This window comes from Bombus affinis, chromosome 13, assembly GCF_024516045.1.
Source record: "Bombus affinis isolate iyBomAffi1 chromosome 13, iyBomAffi1.2, whole genome shotgun sequence".
NCBI classification, from domain to species: Eukaryota; Metazoa; Arthropoda; class Insecta; order Hymenoptera; family Apidae; genus Bombus; species Bombus affinis.
This window is the reverse complement of record NC_066356.1, coordinates 11141750-11165094: the sequence shown is the minus strand read 5'-3', so window position 1 is coordinate 11165094 and position 23345 is coordinate 11141750. Positions and strand designations below refer to the sequence as shown.

The 23345-nt window shown below is 44.1% G+C and overlaps 2 protein-coding genes across 10 annotated transcripts in view; one reads left to right on the top strand and one right to left on the bottom strand.

The window, feature by feature from the left end:
* Positions 1-10296, top strand: part of LOC126923140 (ciliogenesis and planar polarity effector 2) — a 61068-nt gene extending 50772 nt beyond the window's left edge. Inside the window, exon 5 of the mRNA XM_050736304.1 lies at positions 9000-10296. The gene's annotated coding sequence lies outside the window, so the exon portion shown is untranslated. The remainder of the gene's footprint in view (positions 1-8999) is intronic.
* Positions 10297-13017: 2721 nt separating this feature from the next.
* LOC126923137 (uncharacterized) overlaps positions 13018-23345 on the bottom strand; it is a 141836-nt gene continuing 131508 nt past the window's right edge. For all 9 annotated transcript variants that reach the window (XM_050736287.1, XM_050736290.1, XM_050736289.1 and 6 more), the window contains 5 exons: positions 22889-23024; positions 19787-19920; positions 17374-17486; positions 17129-17202; positions 13018-14312 (listed from right to left, as the gene is read on the bottom strand). In XM_050736287.1, coding sequence (XP_050592244.1) covers positions 14224-14312; positions 17129-17202; positions 17374-17486; positions 19787-19920; positions 22889-23024 — 546 coding nt within the window. In that variant the 3' untranslated portion in view covers positions 13018-14223. The remainder of the gene's footprint in view (positions 14313-17128; positions 17203-17373; positions 17487-19786; positions 19921-22888; positions 23025-23345) is intronic.

Below are 23345 nucleotides of genomic sequence, written 5' to 3'. Positions count from 1 at the left end.
ACTCGACTTCGTTTCTCTCCGATTCTCAATGCCTTTTTCCACAGGTTTTTTCAATCGAATTCCTCTTACCTCGAGATTCTTTCTCATTCTTAAATTCTTGCTCATTCTTTCCGACCTGTTTGTCTAAGGAACGATCGAACGTATCACTGCAGTCACGCTGGCCATTCCATCCCGACCAATTTTCTTGTACAGAGAAACGAGAAGGTTCTGACCTATCCGTCGGATCGAAGGAAAAGCTGGAAAGCATCGAAGCGCGCGGCCGAGACGTTAAATCGCGCTGTAAATCGATCGAGAAGCACGCTGCAACGAGATGGACCTTGAGATTGTGGTTTCTTTTATGCCAAGGCTGCCGGCTGCACGCTCCTTCTGCAGGGACATTGCGCGAAGTCACGAATCCCGTAATTGAAAATCAATATTTGCGCTCGCTTTGCCTCATGGATGGAATACGCCTCGCGAATACTTCATTCCTTCGCGATCGAAATCTTTGGAGCGTGCACCGCGCGCGCCCGTTTCACCGACCTCCACCTTTTTCCACTTGCTCGCTCACCACCGCTTCCAGTTACCCTCTTTCTCTAGGTATCGCGGCGGCTCTCTCCTCGCGAGACTGTTTCGTGAAACCTGTAACACGAGTCCCTTGGTCGAGCATGACGTTGCGGCGAACGCGGAAAAGTCTCGTCGAGAATGCCGGAACTGGCTGATGTTTATTGATTTTGTACGGAACACCCCGACGATTAAGCAATTTGCTGCGAATTTCGTCGTTGTTAACCTTTTGCCCTCGAAAAGCGTCTTAATCCTTCTTTTTATCGAGTAGGTGGTTGGAAGCAAATGATTTCACGATTGTTATAATTAGCGTTTTGCACATCAGATTTCCCATAAATGCATAGCAAGCAGGGATTTATGTATTATCGAGCAGATTAATGTACGTTTACTCTTTACAGGTGTGATATCCTTGTTTTAAAGCACGATATCTTTCGAAACAATCGACCGATTAGTCGAAAGAGTGATTGCGAAACGAAATGAAATTTATGTTTTCGTAATCACGCCGTGAGCTTTAATTAAAATATTGACAAATTATTTTTTTAGAATACAACCTTTTTCTTTCTAAAATTAGAATAATATTTCTTAGAAGGAAGGAAATATTTTCGATTAGCAAATTCGTGTATAATAATTTTATAAAATTCGCACGAGATCAAAAATATCGTGCTAACAGAGTTGATATTCCGCGTGTAAAGAGCCAACACGCCTCGACCGATATCGTTAAGTTAGGATACATAATTTCAACCTTTAGATATTTGGAGCCGGGGTGAGTATTCCCCGCATTTGAATATTTTACTGCAACTTGCTTTTGTGAATAAATCGGTAGTCTTGTTTCCTGCTATTTGTCGATTGTTATTTCAGATTATTTACATATTTGAAATTTTGATATACCGGTTAAATCGTTTCTTAAATCTTCCAATAGCCTAGTTTCATTATCCAAAGGTTGAGGCATTTAATTTTATTTCGTGCTCTACTTTCACGCGATAAAGACCATTAATAATAGTCTACTACGTGAAGTACAGAAGACTGAATAAAATTCTACACTCTCAAATTAAGTACCATTATTCAGATTTTTATGGTCACCTATCAACAATGTTAGTCGAGGGTTAATTTTTTCGCCTGCTTTTTTACGTATGTTCTTCCGTTCGTAAGTATTACAACACGGTTAGAGAAAAAGCAAAGTAAATACGAAAGATCATTAAGAACTCGTTCAGACCTCTGAAATGACTATTTCGTTTGGAAATTAATTCTTGGAATACGAGAAATCTAAACATTTTACGCTGTAATGAAAATATCGTCAATCAAATTTTTATTTAATTTATATCCTTCTCTATTCATCACTGATGATCTTACTAATTAAATTTATTAGATTTTGCATTCTATTTCTAATTGTCTATTTGCACGAATTCCATAAGTGATCCCACGATCTACATTTAGATTTCCAACTCCTCCAAATTTTCTACCTAAATTGTCCAAAATTTCCTCGATAAGATTTAAATCAGAGAATTGTGGCCACCGATATACCGCCACTGTTAATTCATTATTTTCCTCTAATTATCGCGACCAACTTTCATAAATTTCTGTCCGTGTATTTTGAATCGTTATCTTGCATGAATACATAATTTTGACCGATTAATCGTTTCCTCGATAACCTGCATCAATTACAACGATTTATGCCAGATCAGCAGCTGTTCGAACAGAAGAATATGAATAGATTGCGAATATTTAGGTGAATTTATATTTTTGCGAGTGCGAGTAACAAACGGTGAAATTCAAAGGGTATCGTTAAAATATAAACAGTTTTATAAATATTTGCATTTAGCGTTCGATATTTTTAAATTTTCCTGCTTTCCGTGTATTTCACGCTTTTCGATAGATATCCGTGTCGCTGGTATAAAAGACAGGATAGACAAACACGGAGAGGAAGCGAAGAGAACAGTAAGATACTACACACCCGTCACCTATTCTAATCTCAATATCTTTTATATTTTCTTCTATAATATTATTTCTGTTACCAGTAATGTTAGATATTTATTAATAAATCTAAACATAAAGAGTCGCACTCGACATAAAACGAACGGAAGAGCATGTGTCGCGTCTCTCGTCATTTTTGTTTATTCCGATAACTCGGAGGGAGTTGCGCGTTTTGGAAATTCCCGTTTCAAGAGGTGTTTCAGCCTAGGAAATTGCCGTTGATTATGAAATTAAATATCGGAGGCGCTTAGTTGCTGTAAAGTTTGCCAGCCGGGAGGCTGTAACGAGCCTCTCGGCTTCACTCTCGCCAAGTTTCAGGGACGAATCGTCGCGATTCACGCATCCTCGTAGTTCGAGCGGAGTCTCGACAGCCGAAAGAAGAAACTCCTATCGAGAAAGAAAGGTGAAAATGAAAAGACGAAAAATTATTCGATTCGATCTTCGCTTTTTGCCACGTTCTTTCGAGAGATCGCGTTTCCTTCGCGAAAGATCTTGGCATCTCCCCTTCGAACGAATCGCGTTGAAGCATCTTCTACGTTTCTACAGACAGCCACGGAGCAAGAGGGAGGCAGAGAGGGGTGCCTCCGTGGTTTGTTTCGAAAGTGCGTTTTCCAGCTGAGATGTTATCTCGGTCTGTTTGAGAAGTTAGACGTTTGTCGATTCGTCCGGTAGCTCGTGAACGAGGAGATAGCGGTTTCGTATTCGTAGCCGGGCACGAAGATATATTCGCGTAGTCAGGGCGCGAATGAAAATTCACTGGCGCAGCAAAGTGGTGGGTAACCGGCGAGAAATCGAGAGGCTGTCGTAACGTAATGCACGCCTTCTTGGAAAAGCGACCGCTTCACCGTGTAATCCTCGGAACGGTCCTCGCATCGTACGTCGTATATCTATCGTGCATCGCACGTTGTACGTCGTTGTACGTAGTACAACTATGCACTCCTAGGGATATTGCGTCGCGTATTAGGCTAGTCGGTTGCAGTGGACGCGTATTCGCAAGAAATGCCTTCTTATAGACGCGATCGTAGTTATCTTGGGTAAATCGTTGTTTAACACGTTCGCCGCGGATCTGACTTTCATTTCCTACAATGCTGCGTGCTATCAAATAACTTTCATACAATATCTCTCTCTCTATATCGCGAAACTTTACATATATGAAACTTTGAACGAAACTTTACATCTAATATTCTTTCGAATGTCTACTTTCATCCTTATAAGTCAAGCCGCTTGACTTTCAGAAATTTTCGATGCTTTAGTAATGTAAATGCGTTATTTTTCTTGACTCGAATTGAATTATCATTTCCATTAATTCGATTCGAGCAAAGCTTACGTGATTTAGCATCGGCGCTTGTTAGGTACGTAATATTATTTTCAGTTTCATATCTACAATCATAAATATTTGGACACTTATAGATGATATTAAAGTCTTTACGAGTATTATCTCGTTTGAAATAAAAATCGTATTTTACATGCCTCTATGTATCCTGTGTCGCAAGAAGAATCTCATAAATAAAATGAAATTCTCTTCTCGTCTATAATTTTTCCCAACCGCTGTTCTCATTATTAGATTTTCAATCGCATCGGTTAACTTTTCCATCGCTTTGCATTCTGTATATGAATTCCAAGTCGAATTCAGACTTTTACAAATGTCGCTAAATTTCTTAACTAATTCAGCCAAAGTTCGCTCGATGAGATGTCGATCGGAAGATAGTATCGCATAAATTCGTTATCTTTCCGTGACTTTAACAGGCGATTCTTTGAATCTTTTACTGTCTGTTCTTAGTCGTTATCTTGGGTGAACTTACGATTTCCATCAACCGATTATTTCTTCGTCAATCTAAACGGATTATTAGGTTCTGCATTAGAAGACGGTAAATGGTCCCAATATTTATGACCAGAAGTGTACACGGTGCTCGTATTAGTTCGTTTGAGAGCGATATGCAGCATCCGGGTGCGCGAGAATCCATTCTATCGACGGTTCTCTCGTACCCACGCGAATTCCCCAGTCCTGTAACTGATGTTTACCAGTCGGATTTGTATCGCGTCGGCGTTTGAAAAAACTCTGCCTCTTGCCAGAGTCGAAAACCGTGTAGAGTAGTTTGCCAAGTCCACGCTACAGGCGTAGAGAGACGAGAGGCTATGGAGACTCCGCGAGAGAAAGGGTGCAATTAAGCTCGCGTTCTCCGTTTATTTGCGCGGCCGTGTCGCAGGGGATACGCGTCTCGACACAGGAAGCGGCTGCTGGCGGAGACACGAACGTGTGAATAGCGACGAAAAGGGAGGGCCTACCGAGCTGTCGACCCGCGAGACCAGACCACCGACCGCCGACCACCATCGGTCTCTGCCTCTGCCTCTGCCTCTGGCCCTGTTTCTGGCTTCGCTACACACGGCTACTCTGCGCCCGTGCTACCAGCTCGCGATCCATAGTGGCTAGATTGCTCAATAGAGCTGATTATGCGACCACGATCGGCCATGGTTCCACGCTATTTTGTTCGTGCACGCTGCACACGCCCACGTCGTTAGACCGACAACTTGCTCTCCCTCCTTTTCACCCTTTCCACTCTCACCCTTCGTTGCTCTTCCACTGGTAGAGGCAAGTTGGAACGAGCAAGCACGCGGAGAATATGTGGAGTAACGAGGCAACCTTCTTACACAGCAGCTGCCAACTACTTTAGCTTTGGTGTATCGAGAATGTGGAAGATGAATACGAGTGTTTGACTCGAGGTTGTTTTGGCTTGTTGGGCAATTTTGTAGTAGCAATCGAGTGGTTATTGAAAAGCATTATATTTTATTATGCACTGTGTTTCATAATATCATTTAAAAATTGTCAATTTTTATGTTTCACTTTATTTATTTTTAATCAAATGTCGTCCTGTCTTGTACTAACAATTATAATTACTATAAAATATTCGAAACAGATAAGAAGAGTGTTGCGTGTTCTTTCAAGTTTCATATTAGATCACATAATCTGTATCCTACTTTCCTCACGATTCACATAGTTTATATACAAATAATATTCAAGCCCATTCCACAGTTCACACTTCCATCTCACCTGTTCCGTGTTTCATGCACCTCGTCCTATGGTATCCCATAACTAGTTTTTCTAACCCACATCTTGAATCCTAATTCACACAACACATTCTCATATTTCCATATCGCTCATCCTACAGCACATTTCCATATGTCCTTTCCCACATTCTATATCCAATACCTACCAAACCATATCCCACATCCTCTGTCCAATATTTACCAAACCATATCCCATCCCACACTCGGTGTATTCTTCTCTATATTCCATATCCTACACCCTATTTGCTTTTTCCAACTCAAACTACCAATTCCCTCAAACCTATTTCCAATATTCCATATCCTAGAACATCAAATATACCAAACAAAGGCGGCAAAATATATTTTTAAACGGGAAAGATATATTTCTCCCACAACTTGCCCACAACGGTACGTTAGATTATATACATTTTAAGGAACGAAAGCTCCTGAAATTCTTCTGAAGCTTTCAAATCTCATTTATTCTAGCTCCCGAAAATGATAAGGAAGTAAGATTGGAGGTGGACAGAGTCGAGAATAAACGATTACATTCGAATTTTCGAGATTTCGACTAAATTTTTTATTCGACTTCCCGATTTTGTATCAGGAGAATGCGATGGAACAAGAGGTATTCCTGGAAAATGACTTCATTTCCAGGAATCGCTTCGATTTTTTCTGGAGAGCGATGTCATTTTCAAGAATCGTCAGAATCGTGCCAGCTCCTGTTCTATCGCGTTCTCCTGACATAAAGTCGCAAAGTTGGACCAAATTTTCACGATTTCGACTTGGGGCAATTCCTGGAAATGACGTCATTTTCCAGGAATCGCCAGAATCGTGCCACCTTCTGTTCCATCGTGTTCTCCCGATACAAAATCGTGAGATCGGACCAGAAATTTGGTCTTTCCAGTGATTTTGTATCAGGAGAAGACGATGGAACAGGAGGTGGCACGATTCTGGTGATTCCTGGAAATGAGGTCATTTTCCTGGAATTTCTCGGAGCCGAAATCGCGAAAATTTGGTTCGATTTTGCGATTTTGTATCAGAAGAACGTGATAACATAGGAAGTGGCAAGTTTTCTGAATTTTTGTTATTTCAGTTATTCTAACTCGCGAGGATGGTAAGAAATTAAGATTGGAGATGGACAGAGTCCAGAGACATGATATTACATCGAATCCCCTTTTTAAGATTTATTTATTGATCAAATTTTGAAATTCTACAATAATCTTTGTAAATACTCTCAATTGTATAGTGATTCGCGCATTTATCCATCTATGAATAAATAGAACATGAATTGTCCTATATAACTTATCTACACAATTAATCTGTATAACTTAATATATACTTAATTCTAACTTTAACGATGCATCATACTTAGTTTTCGAATATAACTATCGTACGAGCATTTCTTTCAAACTACTATACATTTATAGTCACGTTTCTTCAAATATTTGGGATATCGATAAATTATAGCGCTTGTCACAATAAAAACATACGTGTAAATGTTAGACATAATTATAGAAGATGAATATAATGGATTACGGCTAATTATCATTACTTGATACAAATCACAATTAATTTTTTCACGTGGCGAAGATTCTGTGTCTTGTTGCTGTTTTCTGATGTTGCTGGGAAATTAATTCTGTAACACACAAGAGAAACGTTAATTTACAAACTAAATCTATAATCATTTCGTAACGATATCATTCGAAAATAAATATTTTTGATGCTTCAGTGATAGTAGGAATCGTTTAATTAATATCATCTGTCCCGATTAACGTTTTGATCTACCGAGCAGAATTTGCGAACCTTTATTCGTGTCTTTCGGAAGTTAAATGGAATGTAGGAAGAAGACTGGGTGCTTCGTTAAGATAATACAATCACAAAAGTAGATAAAGTGGAACTAATTTATACATATACCTGTCCTCGTCGTACACTATCGCTCTCTATCTCTATCGTCGCTCGTGTCACTCGTTTTGCGTGAAATTTGTGACCTACGAATTTTATTTTGCGGGCTGGTGGATTTCCTTTTCGAGAAGCAACGATTTCTTGTGCGTAATTTATACGAAAAGTACTCTTTGCGTTATTTCTAATCATGAAACCAGGATGTGGAACGCGGGGCGTGAAACGCAGAACAGAGAAAGTCGGATGTAAGGAACGGAGTTGCGATATGGAGTTCGGAATAGAAGATATATCAGATATGGGTTGGCGGATGTAAGATTTGACAAATGAAGTAAGGAATTTGAAATATAAGGCTACTGAAATTTTGCAAATTTTAATTACAAACTAACGTGTAATGCAATTCTTATAATATAAGCTAATATAAAGAAAAAGTTACTAGTTAATTATTAGATAAAATTGTTAAATAATACACAATTAATAATGCATAATATCGAATAACACGATTTAAAAGAATATTAATAATATTGAAAATGTAAAGATTTTAAAATCAGCTCTACTTCGAACAATATTGCTGGTATTAATAATACTAATAAAATAACAATAAAGCAGCGGAATAATAGAAAAAGGGTAGAATAATAAAATATATTAAACGAACATAAGAATATTTGTATTATTCCATCTATTATTATATCTCGCATATTTCCTTATATGTATTTTTAATTCAAGTTATTCCTAGTTTCCACCATATTCGTTTCCAAGAAGGAACGATCGACGGAAAGTAAAGGAAATCATTGAATATATCTATTGCATTACCTTTTGAATCTTTTATCTTCCGTTTGCGAACATTTATTTGAAATAATTCCAGCCGAATAAATCTAAACTAACTGCCAGTAGTTTTGCGAATGGCAAAGTGAGCATCGTTGCTTGTGGCATGTCGCGTGCTCTCCATTGTCTTCTCGTCTCTATAATCCGTGTGTCTGCACCCTTCCGACAGCGTTGCTTTTCATTTCTAGTCTTGCAACAGGAAAATGGAAACGTCGTTACAGTTCTATAGACGATAAATGCTTTGCGCAGAGGGAATTTTCAAAAGGATAGTAACTTTAAAATCGAATTACTAGAAATAAAAGCTAATTCGTTTACATGTCTCTACGCAGTTATTTAGGTGTGTTAAAAAAGTCGGGGAATTCTACAGCCAAACAAGTAAGCGAAAATCTCGAGAACGCCGAAGCTGTCGAGCTTCGCAAGAGTCATCTTGCGAATTATAAACGTACAAAATATTTTAATATATAATAAATATCATAAAAAAAAGAAAGCTCTTTGATTTATCCTATTGACTCTAAATGATACTCGAAGTGCATCGTGATAATTAAAGAATCTGACGAAAAAGACAATATAGAAATATGGTATTCCTAAATATCGAAATAAACTGACAATTTTCATGATTTTCATTTCGATACACAAGCAATTCAGCGTGAAAAAAGTAACGCTCGCCGTATTATTCTTAATCCTGGAATTTTGCTAATCGAGTATTTTTGTCTTTCCATTAGCTCGGACATGGGCTGTGCCGTACTTCAAATTTCACGCCAAAAGTTTGGCGGATCGGAGAAAGGAACGAGTTCTAGGGAATTTCCATGGAAATTTTAATGCGATCGACTTCGATGTAACTATCTATCGTCAGAATGGCGAAACGAGGATGTCTAATACTTTGAGACAGAAAAAAAAAGAAAACGAACTAGGGAACTGTGACATTACCTTCTCGACGATCGAAAGAATAATGTGGAAAGTCGACTTACGCGACGAACACCGGCGTTTATCGAGCAGGCAGAAATTTCTTCCAAAGGAACCACTTACCGTGCAACGTGCCACTGTGGAATTCCAGCGCTGTCAAGCTTTCGTCCGTTTGAACATTCTAAATTACTTTGGAAATTCTTAACCACCTATTTCTGTCCAGTTTGTCGCGAATTTTAAGATACTTTACGCACCGGCCTTGCTTATAAAACTGTTTTGTACAGCTAAACCAACATTATTAGACAAGTTTTAGGCGCAAGTCGCGAGTTAGAAGTTACCGTTATCGATAAAGCCAACAAGTAATAAAACAAATGAAGTTTCGCGAGAAAATTGTATAAATCGTATAAATCGTACATTATCTGATTATTCTATTCGAGAGCGAAATTAATAATTTACGACTTGTAATTTGTCGGTTTATTATTATTAGTCAGCGACCAAATACGACTCGAAAGTCGTCTGTATCGCTGCAATCGTCGAACAAAATGGATATCGAGAATATCGCGTTCGTTAAATTGCATATATTCAAGTAGTTGTCGAAAATTCATGGCTACGAAAATAAAATTAGCTTTCGTCGACGAACGGTTCAAGCGTTTCACGTCCGTCTTGAAACGGAACATACTACTTTTACGCATCTGGTCTGCATCGTATGTGTGCGTGACTCTTTTGTATTCTGCACTTGTCTCTTGGTATATTCTTTTTGCATTCAGATATCTGTACTGTTTTTTTGTCAATTTTTCTTCATCGCTTACCTACACCGTACTGGTTTTCCTGTTCATCAGGTTGGTAATACCGATACAGACACGATACGATGTATATAGCGAAAGAGTCTAAGGAGGTGCAACTCGAAGAGGAAGAGACCTTCGGAACAGAGTTTAGCGAGTGAGAGTCGAATTTAGCTTTGTTTGCATCTTTACTTTCGCAAAGACTTAATGCGTTTCAATTAATTAAATAAAGTTGTTTGTAGAGAAGACACGAGTGTACTACATAACCGAATGGCTGGCTCGAAGAAGCTTTACGTTTTCTTATGTTCTCCTTTAATAAATTGCTGGACAATTATCTTCCAGATGTAAATTTAATAAAATTAAAACTTTTCTCTTTCAATTCTACTTTCCACTCGGATTCGATCCAGAGAAGGGCTTTTGGTAGTTTAACATAAAGTTGAAACGGGAAATTACCTGTAGCGGTTCATCAAGATATTCCAACACTTACCGTAGAAAATTTTTACGTATATGATAAACGTACGATTGAAACTATACGACTGAAATAAAATCCAAGATATACATAGAAACTACATGGTATTTAGCGCAAGTATACGATATTAGAGACGATAAGGTTGTCGAAATTTTACAGCTTACTAAACGTTGAAAATAAATGCCAATTGCACGTTTAAGACCATTATTCATACCGTGTACTCATCTTCTATCCAATATACGTTTATAGCAAAAATTTTGTAGTTTCTACACGCATACATGTATACGTTTTTACATCGATTTCACATTCTACCGATATAGTGGTGTCTGATCAAAGCGTCAACATCGCGGAATGTTCAAAAGTAACGCGCATAATAAATAGATCAAAATTCCGTACGGTACGTGTTGTGTGACATATTTGTCAGTCACCGTGTACGAATAACTGGAAGAATTTTCTTTTATGAGAGAAAGAATGATATGAAAGGAGAAAAAGAAGAGAGATATAAAAATGCTCCAAGGGACGCACGGTAATTTCACGCAAGTGTCAATAGGTAGATAATATTCGCCCGTACGAACTTCCGGTTCTTCGTTTTCGAACATCTCGATAAACGAGAACGTTGGGAGAGAGTCGCGACGTCGGATGCTGCAAAGAAAAGTTTCTTACCGTAATTACGAACAGGCTGCCGCATCCGAGAATCGTATCTCAGCCGATGACGTTCCACTGGCGGTAATCGAGAGGTTGCGTCTAAAAGTCGGATTGGCAGGCAGCCGAAAGGTATCGCGCTAGTCGGAGAACCGATCGATCCGAGTGCGGTTTTTCAGGAGCACAGGTGCGCGAGTAAGAAGACCGGTCGACATTTTATAATTCAGGATGCTGGGAGAAATGGAAGAAATTATGGAAGACGGCGAACGATCGCGAAGGTTTCGCGACCGTCCGCACCTTTCAAGAGCACGTCGTCGATTCTCGCCGCTGCTGCTGCAACCTGGCCTTTGCAACCTGCGAAAACGTACCGCGTTGCCGTCTCGTACTTGGCGTGGATAAAAAAACCGACGAGCAGATAAACGACACGTTGAAAGGAATAATTGAGATTTATGTCGTCGCAGGGGAAAGACAGCGTGGAAACGCGGAGGCGTGCGAACTTCGCGGCGCGTCGGAACAAAAGGAAAAAGAGAAGAACGAGTCTGCCCCGGCGAAGAAGTTAATTAAAGGTAAGGCAAGACAGGAGGACCACGAGAGCGGAATATCGATCAACTCGAGATTCAATTTCGATCGAAACGAAGAATCTATTGGGGTGCTCGCGCGAGATTATAATAATTTTAATAAAAGTCTCTGTGTCCAAGAAACGTTGGACGTCGATCGCTGGCTTCCTCGGGTAACTAGCCGCTAACCGTTCTTTCGTGCTCGGTCGAGTACGAGGAATCGTGGAGCCAGTTCGTTTTAAGGTCGGGTCAGTGGAATACTTTAAAAAAGGATCTCGCGGACGACTTAAGAGATCGCGACCCCGTTTCCCGGTCATTGGCCTCAACTACGTAATACCGAGAGATATCGACTTTATTTCTCCTCCTCCCACTCCCTGTTACGCGTCATACGTGTATTTTTGGTGTATCGTGACGAACAAAAAGTCAATGATCCGTCCGAGAGAGGTAAATTGAAAGAGAGAGAATGGATATTTGAAGAATGGAACGAGGAAGAGAGAGAGAGAGAGAGAGAGAGAGAGAGAGAGAGGGAGGAGAAAGGAAGGAGAAGGGACAACGACGCGGTTATAATTGCCGCGCATCGATTCCCTGGTCTCCTCGATGCCAAACTCGTCTCCCGTTTCGCCAATTCGACTCGTCGACGAACGTCCAACACACTCGCTCGCTTACAAATCGAGCAAATTCGAGCCGGCGCCGAATGCTAACCGCTCGTAATCGGATTCGATGGTTGGCACTCTCGTCGCCTCCTCGTTTGGACCGCGAGGTATCGCGCGCACTCCGACAGACGAAGGCGAGAGCACGAAGAAGCCTCTGTCGTTGTTTGCGTCGAAAGGTGAAAATAGAAAGGCGAAACGACGAAAGACGAAGGGAGAGCACGCGTCGATACATATTCAAAGGACGAGGCAGGCCGCCTGGTCTGGCACGGGCCATTAGCATCGATCGTCTTCCGGGAGACTCGCGTCGGTTCGCGTCGACCGACCGTTTATCCTCTCGAGAATTTCCTTCTGGTATCGAGTTAAGGGGCGCCCCTTGCACGATCCCCGCGCGTCCTCTGCCCCGTATTGTCCCGTGGCACGAACGACCATTAATTCTTTCTCGACCACTGGAACAGCCGGAGATCCTCCACGTCCGACGGCGAAAGCCGATCGAGCCACCGGAACACGCCGAGATCTTCTAATCGCGCTCGTCTGTTTCGCGTACACGTAAATGGGCAGGAGATAATGGGCCGTGGGTACACGCCCGGCCAGAGGCAACGAACACCGACGACCCACCGTATAGTATACCAGGATCGAGGTTTCCAGTGAATCGCGGCTGAGGTGATATTATTATTTAGCCCGAGGAGTACCAACCCAGAGGGTATTCGGCGGGACGTGTCGGGCTTGAGAATCGCTTTTGTAATGAAATACGATTTATTTACTAAATATGCGAAATATATATATATGTATGTATATATATATATATATGTATTATGTATACGTATATACATTAGGCCATACACACAAGTACGTAATCTCTGTCCGATTTTCGGTAGTTTCGGGGAGTTGTTCGACTGCGCAGCCCCGATCGTAGCTCGTTTCGAAACGAGCGACGGATCCGGTTTTTGGAAAAACGCCGCGCCACGTTGTCTACGTTTCTACGGAAAGCGCGAATAAAGTTCGCGATCCAATGCTTTCTCTTCTCTATCGTAATGTTCGACGAGGTGTATCTAGTTTTCGTAGATAACGGCAGATGTACGCGCGTGCAGGCGTCGCAGCTATGTACAAAGTATACAGACACAAAGAGAGAAGTCGCGGACGCGAAGGGAAGCGGAAATCTCTAGGTTTCTCGTTCGTTCGTTCTTGGTTGGAGAGCGAGAACCGCGCGACCGATCTCGTCCCGCCTTTTCGGAATTACAACGGGAGTTAAAAGCTTCGAAGCCGTATAACGAGTACACGTGGGTATCGTTGCGTGCTACGCGGATGCGCGTCATGCGAGAGAAACACGGATATGCGCGGGGTGGATCGTCGAGACGCCTCGCTCGGTCGCGGCTCTCGCTCGTCGCGGATATCTATCGGAATCGCCGCGAAAGAATCGCCGACTCGCTTCCCTACGCGCTCCAGACAAATATTTACGCTATCCCGTGCACGTCGAATCGTCCAAATTAATCCGCTTACAGGCTCGTAAATCGTATTTTCGAGTCGCGTGCCGTCCAACGGGATGATAATCCGCGCGCGCGTTTTCCCGGACCCGCGACTGCCCCGCGATTGCCTCACGGCGACCTCGGTGCCCCGATCGATCACCCATCGGCCAAGTAGCCAAGCGATACTCGTCCCTCGCCAACTCCGCGAACCAGAATTTTTCCGGCTCCGACCCGCCTTTCGATTCTCTGTTTGTTCGATCGTCGCGGTATTTTCGTCCAGCGTTCCAACGATATTTCCCTATTATTTCTATTAGCATTTGATCGCTAGGTACGACGATCGTCCATCCGTCTCTTTCTTCCATCCTTGCGTTTCTCATCTTCTCTTCTTTCCTACTCGATGGAGTCCAGTCGTGCGCGTGGCAATTGCGTCTCGTCGACGCGAACGCGGTCGGCCGCGCGCGGTTCGCACGCTTATTCCTAAACCAAGGTTGGCAGTAGTCGGAGAAGTAGCGCGCTGGCTACTGTCAGGCACACGGAAGGCGTTGCAAGGCTGCCCTGTCCTTCCACTGAAACATTTAACGGAAGACGCGTTTCGTTTTGATCGTCGAAAACCTCGACGAGGTCTTTATAAATATGTATAATATGTTTTAGCGTGCTAATCCGTTTGCTGATAATACAGATTATTATTATGTACACTAAACCGATCCCTGAAAATATCTTCGAAGCTGTTCGCACTACTTTTGTCTACTTTTTGATACACGCGCTATTCGATCCACCTTGGCATCCCCTGTTTACCGTTGGAAAAGTTCCTGGCGGATAATTTGGCCGTTGATTTTTGAAATCTATCGCGCGATAGCCAAGCAAAAATGCAACTTTTGTATTTAGCGAATTTTACGAGTTCCATCTACGACACATTGGTATTAGGAAGAAAGTGTCAAAGTGTTTCGCATCACCTGGTAAAGTATGCATGCCAATTAGTCGAGGGAAACCTAGTCTCGAAGAAGCAAGCTAGAAGAGAAGAACGTTTACGAGCGAGGTTCGTCAAAGCGGAAATTTCAAGTTTTTAAGCCGACACGATTGGAACTTTGTTCTTGGACGTTTAGCCTCGATCTTCTCGAAAAGTTTCGGCCTAGGAGAATTTGGTAGGTAACGGAGTCGCGAGGATGCAAAGGGTGGAGAGGAACGAGAGCGAGAGCGGCAAATGCGGCAACGCGACGTACGTCGCTTCCAAGAACGACTTGGTCTAACGAGAAAATCGAAGATCGTTAAGAGCAATTTCGTCGAGACGTTCGCCATTCTCTCTCTTTCTCTTTTCCCTTTGCACGAAGCTCTCTCGCTTCCGCTACCGTCCCCTTTGGCGATTTCGGCCGACGTTTACCCTTCACGGGCGTCCCGTCCGAGAGGCGGCGACCAAATTTCCCATTCCCTTTGCGATCGATCGTTCTCTACAAACGCTACTTCCACTCGATTATGTTTTATTTCCACCTCTTTTAATTTTCATTCCGAATCGCGTGGCGACCCACGCGATTTCATTCGTCATCGTAGAATTCGTGATCGAGCATAACTAAGGCCACGATTCTGATTACGATGAATTTTCCGACCGACCAACGTTCCGAAGCACTGCCAAAAATAATCAAGCACGGCAGAACTTCCATTCGAAAGGGGAATATCTGGAATTATTGCCGAAAATATCACTGTACCAAATATCCGTAGCTTTAATATAGATTTTCGAGTTTGTTTGAAACTCTAACGTTATATCCACGATACTCACAACTCGTTACAACGGCGATGAAATTCGAAATACTGTGCGTGATACACAATGTATTCGTAAAAGGTTTCCGTAAGTTTCTGGAACTTTGAAACGTTTCCTACGATATATACGCGAAAGTTTCTAGAAATATTCGAGTATTTTCGCGAGCCACCGCGTACACGCGTAACGAGTTTGATGCAATTAATTCGCGCGAACGTAACATTTCAGATATCGAGGCTTCGTTAACTCGACCAACTTTTTATTCTATTTGCTTAATCCGCCAGAACCATTTACATCGATCGTAATCGTAACCTAATGTATGGAATTGATCGCTGGCGTTGAACAAGAAAGAAAGGAGAAACCGAGGCGAAAGGTAAACGAGCGTAAATTATTGTTTTAATTTTGGTAGTTGGAGCGAGCGCGCGCCTCTCGAGGGAAGCTCGGGCCGACTTTGCGGCCGGTGCAGGCCCGTTCCACGGACACCGACGATCGTAAAGCATCCTTAATTCGTTAGAGCGCGCGAACGATGCTTAATTTCCTGCGAAAGTGACTCCTCGCGTCCTCCCTTTCCCCTTCTCCTTCTCGCTTTCTACGGGGTTGCGCCTCTTTCGCTGAGAAATAACGAGGTAATCGTTTCTCGCGCCGTCAGGCACGCGTTAATTAACGCGTCCGTCGTTTCGACGGTTCTCGCTTCTCCTTCGTTCGTCCATTTTTCGAAAGAGGACGCGGCCGACGAGAAGCGAACGAAAGGCGCGTTGTGGGACGCGAGAAAAGGAAACCGGAAGGCTAGTTTCGCACGAAGATACGCACGTAAAAGACGTATTCGCGCGAATACTCACGCGATATATACGTAGCAGCCATCTAAGACTGCGATTTTCAGACTTTCTCGTCCCGTCGCTCGTATAAATTAATTGCTAAAATTCAGCGGCGCGTGGAAAAATATATTTTGCACACTCGAGACTTTTAATTCCGAGGTCAAAGGATACGAAGACGGTGAGCTCGTTCAGATATTTCTACAAAGTTCGACGATTACGAACGTCGGTTTTCACTATTAGGTCGTCCGATAAGTTTCTTTCGTTTTATACGATCCATTTTGTTCTATCAAAATAAAGATCACGACGTTCGACAGATTAGATTTCATGTTCGTATAAAGATGCGTCGTTGTAAGAGACGGGCCTGTAAAAGAAAGGCACTTTTCGGACAACCTAATGTTACGTATTGCCTCTTAATCCCGTCAGAACGTCCTACTATACGTAGCTATACTCGTTGTACACAGGATAAAACGATTACAGTTCGATATATCCGTAATTAAAATATACAAGGTGGAATCGATAATTACGATAGTGCGGTAAAATAAACTCTGTTTCGATAAAAATAGACAAGTTGTATTAATATCGAGTTTATTTACGGCCGCGGTAAAAATCGTTGCCATTCGAGTAACGAACTACGCACACGCAATTTAGTCATTAAATATGCGTTACCAAATGCATCCATACGATATGTACATGTTGGAAAATAAAATATACGTTTATAGCCGTTATACGTGTGGCTACTTGTCGCATATCGCGTATTTTCGCGTGCAACTAGCCGAACAGAGAATTGTCGCGGAGATCGTAACGAGGCAGAGCTTACCGAAAACTTCCGTTGTGCGCGTCTCGAAGCGTGGCTTGTCCGACATCGAGTCCAATACCACGGTCGCCTCGCATCTTCGACAAAATTTATAGAGACGTATTAATCGTCGGGGCTGGACGAGTCGGGCTGTTGACGATGATAGCGATGGCAGTGATGGCAGAGTGGCGGTGATGATATGAGTGTTGGTGAGTGTTGGTGGTGGTGGTTGTGATGGGTGGGGAGGAGATTGTCCAGGGCGGAATTACCTGACGTTTATTTTGTCGCCGGCGATGTGATCCGGTTCCAATTGCAGTCGTAAACTGGATATCACCGAATAAAGTCCGTGCTGCTCGAACACCATTTCCGTGTCTGGTTTCACCTGAAACAAACGCGACGGGACGTGTTCCACGAGTTGCAGCGTGTGAGAGACAGTCAGGGCGATCGGCCTCGAGGATCCAGTCAAACTTCCTTTTTATCGTCGCGCGACAGTGTCGAATTCTCGCGATCGAACATCGACGAGTTACGGAAAACGAGCGAAAGAAGCGACGATGCTCGCGAGGACGAAAAGAACGATACGACGCGGCGTTTAGAGTTTTAGGCTTTGAACCATGTTCGAAGTGATTCGAATATTTCATCGCGGGTAGGATACGCGTTCCAGAGGATCCGAAATATTTTAGTACCGGCGATGGAAGGCGAGTAGTCGAAACGCCAAGTCGAAAGGTCGCGGTACGTCGCGGCGACGAGATTTTCTCCGAGAGCAAACGAGATTCGCAGCCGCGGGCTACCCGAGCAAAGAACTTCGTCTTGCTTTCGCGAAATGAAAGGCCGGCGCGCGGCAGCTACGTTTGCCGAGAAAATCTGCTCGTTGAACGTTCGCGCGCGAGTCCTAAGGATTCCGTAGCAAGGAACCGACACTGCGCACGCTGTCCTCGTTTTATCGAAACTATATTGCCTCTCCTTTTTCATCCTCATCTTCATTTTCATCCGCTTCTTCCGTGAATCTGTTCGCGAAAGGGGGAGCGGACCGGAGACCGAGAGATAAACGAGCCTCGAAATTAAATCATTTTTAAGCCGTATTCTCCTCGGCTTGCGCTGCTTCTCTCGATCCCTTTGATCGCGTCTCCGTCCTATTTTCGTTCCTCCTTCGCCAAACTTCGTCGAGCCTCCTATCTCTCGTTTCTTTCGCGCGTACTCACGCTATTTAACGGCGCTCCTCTTCCTTCCCTCTTTGTTTTCTGCTTTCTTGTTTTTTTGTTTTTTTGTTTTCTTGTTTTCTTGTTTCTGATCGAACGCATCGATCGATCTGCCGGCGCGTTTCGGTAAATTCCAAAGTGGATGACGCGAACGGAGAGAGGAAAGAAGGCGCAGCCTTAGAAAGGATTGTTCGCTCGACCGCCCGAAGCCGGGTAATTGAAAGAGAATCGAAGATTAAGTGCAGCCGGAGGCGGAACGCGAGCGATCGAGGGCCGCGGGCCGTGGAAAGTCGAAGGCCTCTTGCGGCCATCCCCGTCGGCTTTGTCGCCGAATCTTTCGAGAGTCGTCACGACGAGAACGTTTTCGAAACGATATTACACTCGCGTTAAGTGGCGCGCTAAACTCGCTCAACTCCTAATGGACATCGTCGAGAAGGTTGGCAAGTTTTCCTCGAGCAACGCGGAGGTGGGAGACGACGAGTCGGATAATAGGAAACTTTTCGAGCCGTCGCGGCGCGCGCGATTCGCTGCGAAGCCCTAAAGGGGCAGCGACGTTCATCGACGTAATCTTTAAACGCGCGCAACTTGCGAGCTCGTGTCTACTCGCTTCAACTGCCTGCGCTTTGCGGATTATATTTTTAAATCCTCGGAGTGACGAGACCTCGCGGCCCGGCGATCTACCGCGAGAGGCGGACGATCGAAAACGCGAGATTCGATCGCGGTTTTCCTTTGTTCGACCGGTTCGACTCGGCCGACTTTTCTCCCAGACAAATTAAATTCCCTTCGACTACGTGACGCGGATTAATTAGCAGTTAACCGAGTTGCCCGAATTTCCTACTTCCGCCGACCGTCTCTCTCGTCTTTCCCTCCTCCTCGCCGTTTCTTTCTTTCGAGCAATCTCTCCTTGCCTCTGTTTCTCGAATTATTCTTCGTTGGCTCTTGTTTCTCTGAAAAGAGAAGAGAGAGAGTCGAAAAGTCGTCGAGTTGCAGAGAGTAGCCGAGGCAAAAGAGGACGTTCCCGGAAAGCGGTGGTTGGCGGTGGCACGTTGGCGCAGCGAGGCGAATGTAGAGTCGACTGGCGCCCTACTACGCGCGCGTTCTCCCACAGCTCGTTAATTGGAGCTTTGGCTCATCAAGCATCGTCGTCGTTGCCGGTATCGTTGCCTCTGCCATCGTCATTTCTGAGCGCCTCTCTCCGCGTCTTCCCTCGCTCGCTCATCCGTTTAACGATCTCTAGGTCTTGCTCCGTCGTCACGGTTCGCCTATCCGCATGTTTTCGGACTCTCTCTCTCTCTCTCTTTCTCTCTCTCTCTCTCTTTCTCTCTCTGTCTGTCTCTAAAGTCTAAATCTATAACTTTCGAGCCGTGCTAAAATATATAACTCTCGACGTATCGACCATTACACCGATGAGCACGCAAAAGCCTATTCGACGATTTCGCTTCTCAAAGTTCCGGCGAGGCGAACGGAAAGCTCGCGTTTCTCTCACCTGCTCCCTATTGATGAACCATTTGAGCGTCGCGGCGGGATGGGACTTGCCGCTGGTGCAATTCAGCCCGAGGACGTCGCCGGTCGCGTAAACCTTCTCCTCGCCCGTTATCGACGGCCCATCTTGCGGCAGAACTGCAATCACATCGAGAACATTTACGCGCGGTCGCTTATTCTCCTCGCTGCTATCCACGCTCCGCTCTACTCTCCGTCTCGCTTCGTCTCGTGGCTTTTTTAAATTTAAAGGCTCTTTTTGTAACGCGATCTACGCGAACGACGATAAGGACCTCCTCGTTAACGACCGAAATTCAACGACGCTTTCCACGCTCATCCCTTACAAAGGAACGACTCATCTGTTGCGTGTATAGTATTTGATCGGGAACAAGCCATCATTCTGCTTATATTTTTATTACGTCGTTCAATTTAGCCAGTTTTAACCGTCGCATTAATTTCGTTGCGACAAAAATAATTAACCAGTTGACACATTTCACGATCCTTCTATTTTCCTTCGACCAAAATTAAATACGACGTATATCTTTTATTTGCAAGTATATGCGGTCGAAAATCGATTATTTTTTACCGCTGCCCGAAGTTAATGCCGTTATCGTAAAACTTAGATACCGATTTTCATCCGCAAGATCCGTCACTGCAAACGTCATCTCTCGCGAGAAACAGCGACGATTAAATGACATTCCTTAGCGAGTCAGACTCGCGACCAGATACTTGGGCCAAACACGAATATCGCGAGTCTGACTCGCTAAAGTACGGCAAGGGGTTAAGACGGTTGAGACCGTTTCGTTCGTACTCGTTACGGTATTCCAATATTAAGTCGTTCGAAGATATATACACACGCCATAACGTTTCCAAGATTGAAAAAGAATCGTTTATTATTCTTCTGTGAAGCAAGTAAATGCCGAATTCTCTTAAACGCAGTAATTACGGGAAAAATCGAAGAATATCCGAGAGAAAAGATGATTCCGAACAACAAAGGGAGAACCTTGTGTACCGTTGAATATAAAATCAGTCGAAGTATTCAATTCCATTCCGCCATAAATAGCGAAACGTTAGCATGAAAGAAGCTTCTATAAAGACACGTTATCCGCAAATATCTTTTCTTCGTTGCGAATTTCCCCAACGACCTAATTTACACGTATTTTCGATTCGATCGTTGGACGTACCAATACCAACGACTTTTTTCTATTTAGACAGTCGTTTCGCAATACCGCGAATCATCTTCTGTGTCTTTCGCTCGCTTTTGGTTTCCTCGATCGATGCAATGTAACGGAAAATCCGAATGTAAGTATCGTACATGGGAAGAATCACTCGCGAATTCGAACGATCGATGCTGGCGTTTCCATTGCGCGAGCACGCGTACCGTCGCGTAGATCGATCGACGCGCGATCGAAGCTCTTCCTATTTCTCGAATATCTTAGCAAGATTGCCAGCGTTCGCGACTCGAGATTTAATCTGGACCAGTTGGAGGAAACGTTCCGCCGTCGGATCGTTTTCGAGAGCACGATCGCGATAAAAGTTCATCCCCTCGATAAGCCTTCGAAGCTGTCACGACACCCCGCTTAGAATATTCAACGAAGCCATTCGCGACTGCTGCCGGATTGATCCTTTCGCGCGTCGCCTTCAACCTTACGCGCAAAGATACACGATTCGGCTTACAACGGGACCTTGCTTCTCCTCTCTCCTTCTCGCTTTTTTGCTTCTCGTTATCGAGAGACAAAGAGAGAGAGAGAGAGAGAGACTTTATCCGCGCGCTTCCCCTTTCCTATACCGCGAACAAGTTTGCGTATTCGAAGCGAGGCGTACGCGATATTCCTCGTCGGAGCGAGAATGAGCAGCAAATTGAAATTTACGAGAAACGCGAAAATCTTTGGTTACGGGACTTTAGACTGGGTGGAATAAACGTTCGCAAAGAGAGGCTCGAAGAACCGTGGCATGCGGTTTCTTGTTAGCTTTTCGTTTGCGTCGACACTTGCGGTTTGAACGAAGGGATGCGTTAGCTTCGCGGAAGGAAGGAAGTGAAGGAAGGAAGGAAGGAAGGAAGGAAGGAAGGAATGAGGGAAGGAAAGGAGGAAGGGAGGAAGGGAGGAAGGGAGGAAACGGAGGAGGGCGAAAGGAAGAAAAGGGTAGAAAAGGAGAAAGATTGGAAGAACGAGGAATTCGGCAGAGGCACGAACTATGGCCGCGGGTTATTTGCCGTGTACCAAATTTTCCACGAGGTCGGTAAAGGTACGGTAATGGCGGGTACGTGGTGGGTTATCGATCGTGCATGGGTCGGAGAGCGCGGCCGGACTACGAGAAGAGGAACACGACGCAGAAAGGAAATTTCATCGTTTTCGAAGACGCCACGGGAAAGCTTTCGAAGGCGGTGCGCGGCTCTTTAGTCTGCCGCGTCGCGACTCCTTTCCCGAGAATCGAGCCGACGATGCTTTTACGGTCGAGAAGCCTTTCCTTTTCGTTTATAGTTTCCCGTCTCTTCCTTCTTTGTTCCTCGCTGCTGCCATCCATCCACGCGTCTGCGGCTCCGCGTTACGATCCCCGTAATATTCGTCGGACTTTGCCTCGTCTTTACGCGATCCTAAAATTTAACGCTCCAAAGAAAGATCGAAGTTTTCCGTTGTCGTAGGTCTAGAGTGCAGGTTGATGGAAGCGCGAGCCAGCTAAAGCCGAAGCCACACGACGGCTATTCGCGGTAATGGGTCGCCAGGTATCCTCGTTTTGTTCCAGTACACAGGTACACCTTGATCGTCCCTATGATCGATTTTAAAGCGGAGCAAAAGCCGACAGTCTGTTTTTGGCTCGATCGATTCCACTTTGGACCAACGTTGACATCCATCCATCCGTCTTGCGGAACGACGCTGTGGAAATATTTGACCGATGATTCTCTTCCTTCTGCCCGTTTACGTTCCCCTCGAATACCAGAGAAGACCGAAACTCGGAAATGGCGAACGCTTGGCGCAAATTATGGCGGTTCGATAGCGGCGATCAAAGGATTATTAACTAGCGGAGCAACCCGAGGACGGACTCAAAGCGAGACGGAAAGAGATCAGAGTAGGAGAGACGTAGGGTTGACGCAGACTGGTTCGCTCACCTGCGACTTCCATGCTGGCTTCTGCGCTGACCGAGTTGAAGCTAGGAGCCTCCGCGCTCACTTCGCACTTGTACCGTCCGCTACTGTGCAGGCTCACGTCCTGCAGCAGCACCTCCTTGTCATTGGATTTTCGGTGCTGTAACAAACGAGAAGTTGCTCGATAAATCTTTCATGTTAATCGTCCGCGTTCGTGGTTACGAAGCATCGATCAGATAGGAACCTTTCTCGAAGGACCAACCTCTCGGCTAGCTACAAGGACGATTTTATTCCGAACTGGATGCGTAAACTACTACGTGTAAACTAACTGTTTGAAACCTTGGAAACATTGCGCGAGACCTCGTTGCAAACTAACGGAGGAGGAACCTCTACAAATCGTTGCCGAAGAAGACCCGAGTGTTTAGACTTGCTCGTCCCTCCTCATACCGAACGACCAAATATGGGCGTTTACACGATCGGC